General features: G+C 49.2%; 1 protein-coding gene across 1 annotated transcript; it reads right to left on the bottom strand.

Annotated features, from left to right (window-relative positions):
- Window positions 1-1,012: 1,012 nt before the first annotated feature.
- On the bottom strand, window positions 1,013-1,627 carry ascl1a (achaete-scute family bHLH transcription factor 1a; the record flags this gene model as incomplete). The annotated part of the gene is made up of 1 exon (XM_080022520.1): window positions 1,013-1,627. One exon carries the CDS (start codon window positions 1,625-1,627, stop codon window positions 1,013-1,015), a length of 615 nt encoding a protein of 204 aa, XP_079878646.1.
- Between the last annotated feature and the right edge of the window lie 2,362 nt (window positions 1,628-3,989).

The raw sequence follows: 3,989 nt of genomic DNA on the forward strand, positions 1-3,989 counted from the left end.
AAAATAAGTCTTGCAAAATAAGTCCTTAAGAAATCCTTTTATTCTTGGACTAGAGTGTAGAAAATATAAGAAACTTTTTCAACACATGTTTATGTGAGGACAACATAGAGCTGGCAGTGTGAAGAGACAATGCATCGCCATTGCGCTCTTTTTGGACAATAGCTGCATAACTTGATCATTGTGAACTCCATGACATGGTACAATAATAGCATGTTTCTGCTATTAAATAAGACACATTGGTGTTAGAATAAAACGTTGGGGTATCAACCCCCCTCCTGAAATTTCTTTAACAGAGAAAAATAGACTACATGTCTAAATAGGCAAGAGGTATAGAAGCTGAGCAATATATAGACAAAATATATACAAGAAAATGTGTACAAAACATCTATAAATCTCTTACATACAAAAATATTTTAATATATTTAAAAAAAGAAACATTTGATATAGAATTTATAGCATAAATCCGCAACTTGGAAGCATATTTAGAATGAAACCCGCTCAGAAGTTTGTGAAACGTGTTGGTGTTCTTTGATTGGATTCAGCATAGTAAGAGAGCGACGTTTTTCTTAAATAATGGTTTAAGCATGGATTCACTTTTATGAAAATTATCTCTTCTTTTTTTTTCATGGGCAAATGCAGCTTGGAAGCCCGGATTCACAGCGCAGGAGACCTCGTCCTCTTCGTCCTTTGGCGCTATGTTCTCTGGGCCCAGTGTCGTTTGCAGGGGTGCAAGGTTGCAAGGATGCAAGGATGCAAAGATGCAGGGCCGTGTCCTTCTGGGCTCCATGGTTCGGGGACCAAAATGCATAAGCAGCGCATCTTCTCCTGCAGCCTCCGCTGGACATCCCAAGCGCACGATACCAATGTTTCAGTTGTGTTGATCCACATTTCTGTGTGGACAAAAGGAAGAAGGTTAGGTCATTCTTTATTAAGCTTGGTCTCTGATGAATTAATGTTCAATGTCAATTTAGTCTACAGCACAAGCTTTCTTACCATTCTCTTTTCAAGCTTTTCAGAACCAGTTGGTGAAGTCCAGCAGCTCCTGCTCTTCGGGGCTGAGGGGGTCGTAGGACCCCTCGTCGGAGGAGTAGGAGGACACCGGGGACCCCGCCATGGAGTTCATGTCGTTGGAGTAGTTCTGCGACATGCTGGGCGAGAGCACCCCGGACTGGAAGGCGGCGCTGACGGCGTCGTGCTCGTCCAGGAGCTGCTGCAGCGCCCGGATGTACTCCACGGCGGAGCGCAGCGTCTCCACCTTGCTCATCTTCTTGTTGGCCGCCCCGTTGGGGACGTGCTCTCGCAGGGTGGCGAAGCCGTTGTTCACCAGCTTCACCCGGTTGCGCTCCCTCTCGTTGCGCCGCGCCACGGCGTGCGGCTGCTGCTGCGGCAGGCTGTACCCGAAGCCGGCGAAGTTGAGCCGCCTCTTGCACCGCAGCAGCTCCGGCGACAAGGAGCGCTGCCTCTTGCCGCCGTGGAGCTGGTGCTTGGAGGCGGACTGCAGGTCGCTGCCCTGGCTGCCCGTCGGGCTGAGCTGGATGCTCTGCGCCGCCGCGCCGAAGAAGCAGGCGGACGGCAAGAACTGCTGCGGCTGGCCCACGTTAATTTCCATTTTGGCGGTGATGTCCATTTGGAAGAAGAAGAATAAGAAGAAGGAGAAGAAGAAAAAGAAGCAGGGGAAGCGGAAGCGGAAGAACACGATGGAGAAATCAGGGCGAAAAGGAGAAAGAAAAGTTTCTGAGTCTCGACTTGTGGCGGAGTGGCGCAGGTGGCGGCGCGTCCTGCTCGTGCAGCCGTTCACGCGTGGCTTAAGTGGATGCGCACTCGAGTCTCGGCCTGGCGGGGCAGTCTGCGGGGATGCTGCCTCGCACGCTTCTTAAAGCCGCACTGGGTCCAGCGCAAAGCCGGGAGGGCTTTTCAATCGGTCCGCCGGGCAGGACCACGCCTCCTGACGCGCGGCTTCACCTTGGCTCCTGTGTCCGGGAGCTCTGTGCGCACGCCGGACGCGTGCCACTCCAACCGCTAAACAAACAATTACTATAAAGCATAATTACTCAATACACCCCCCCCCCCCCCACACACACACACACTCACACACACACACACACACACACACACACACACACATACACACACACCTCTATTAGTGAGAATGGGCCGAACGAGGAGTTTGAAACTTCGCTTCTACTAATGAACCAAAATGAACGTCTTGGGAGCGCCTCCCAACCCCGACCCGGATTTTAAAATAGACGGTGCCGTCCCTTGGCTCTCGTACGTGCATGATCCCATCAGCGGGGATTTTTAGGCTCGGGATGCTGAACAGCACCACTCCAGTCAGCAGTGGGCCCCTGTGCATGCTGGGCAAAGAAATTGCACAATGCGTCCAGCACTGCGAATGTGTCTGTTATTTAGCGGGCATAGCGGGGTTATCAGACTGACTATCAAAGCCAAGAAAAAAAACAAAAACGATCCCATTTCTTTCTGGAATCGTTTTTTTTTTTTTTTTTGTTTGTTTGTTTGTTTTTTTTCCCCCCCTCCAACTTGCCCGGAAAACGTGGTGCTGAAAGACAGTTCTCGTTCTCTCGACGTATAAGAATGAAAGCCGTACCCGTAATACAGGCGCTCGGACTTGGAATCCAAAAGGGCACAAGTTATTTGGAAGGAGCCCCAACTTTTGCTTATTAACAGGCAACACCGCAGACGCGCCTGCAGAGGTGGAGGGGGGCGGGTGTGTGTGTGTGTGTGTGGGGGGGGGGGGGGGGGGGGGTGTTGCTGCTGTGTTGTGTTGCGTGTGATTCACCAGAGCTTATCTTCGGGAGGCGGAACGGATGGGTAAATCTGCGGAGGGATCCTTAAAAAAAAAAAACCCAAAAAAAAACATGCTTTCGAGGCTGCTTTGTGCGCGATTTGACACACCCTCTGTATGCTGATACAGTAGGCTCGGCGCGGTGCATCTCTGCAATTATTGCTCCTTTGCAAAGTGCGGCACAATAAAACACACCGCGACCCCCTGAACTACTCCCCTCCCTCCCTCCCTCCCTCCCTCCCTCCCTCCCTCCCTCTCTCTCTCTCTCTCATACCCGCTCCTCTCTTAACAAACTCTGCGACGTTTCCACGTTGTCGGTGCAGCATTCATACGAAAATGAGACTTGCGTTAAAAAAAAGTAGAAGAAGAAGAAAAAAAAAAGAGAGAATTAAAGAAGAACAAGAAGAAGAAGAAGAAGAAGAAGAAAACCCGGCCCCCACCAACTTTCTATTCTCTCGCTCCCCCTTCACTGGCACAGCAAGGGAGTTTAGAAAAGAAGCGTGGGTCCCATTCAGCCCCCCCCCCCCCCCCCCCGCCGCCCCCACGCCGTCGCGCGGCTTTCTGAAACCTATCCACGGCCTGTCAGTGCGGTTCCAGAGCCCAATTAGCGCTTTGTAAAGGCTGGTTCTTTCCAGAGGCAGGGAGGGAAAGCTCACTTTACCCGGTGTAATAATTCATATGACATCTGGGCGCCCGGGTCTCCATTCAAACTCTCTCTTTTTCCCTTTTTTCTTCATTTTATTCTAATTGTGTGTGTGTGTGTGTGTGTGTGTGTGTGTGTTTTGGAGCTCGCCGCGAGATAATAAAACAAAGAGGCGACAAGCGCTCGTTCTAATCCGTGCGGCGTGATGTGTGGAGTTATTCAATTTGTTCGCCATTAAAAAAGGGAATTGTTTTCATAAAGGGGTAAGAAGTGTTGCTTATCTGTATGCGAGGTGGACCCTCGTGTTTAATTTTGCAGGTAACTTTTTTTTATCTCAAGGAAATCCGTTTATACATAAATGCATATGCATAGTCTAATGTATCACTTTATTACGCCAGGTACATTTACCTGTACTGGGGATCTTTGGTGCAATTCATTAGAGACCAATAGCATAGAAAAAGCATTAACGGTCCAAAACAAATGGAGAATAATAATGAAAAATAAAATGAATAGAATAAAAACTAAAGTGGAAAAAAAATAATA

The sequence above is a fragment of the Zeus faber genome (genome assembly GCF_960531495.2).
Source record: "Zeus faber genome assembly, chromosome: 21".
Taxonomy (NCBI): domain Eukaryota; kingdom Metazoa; phylum Chordata; class Actinopteri; order Zeiformes; family Zeidae; genus Zeus; species Zeus faber.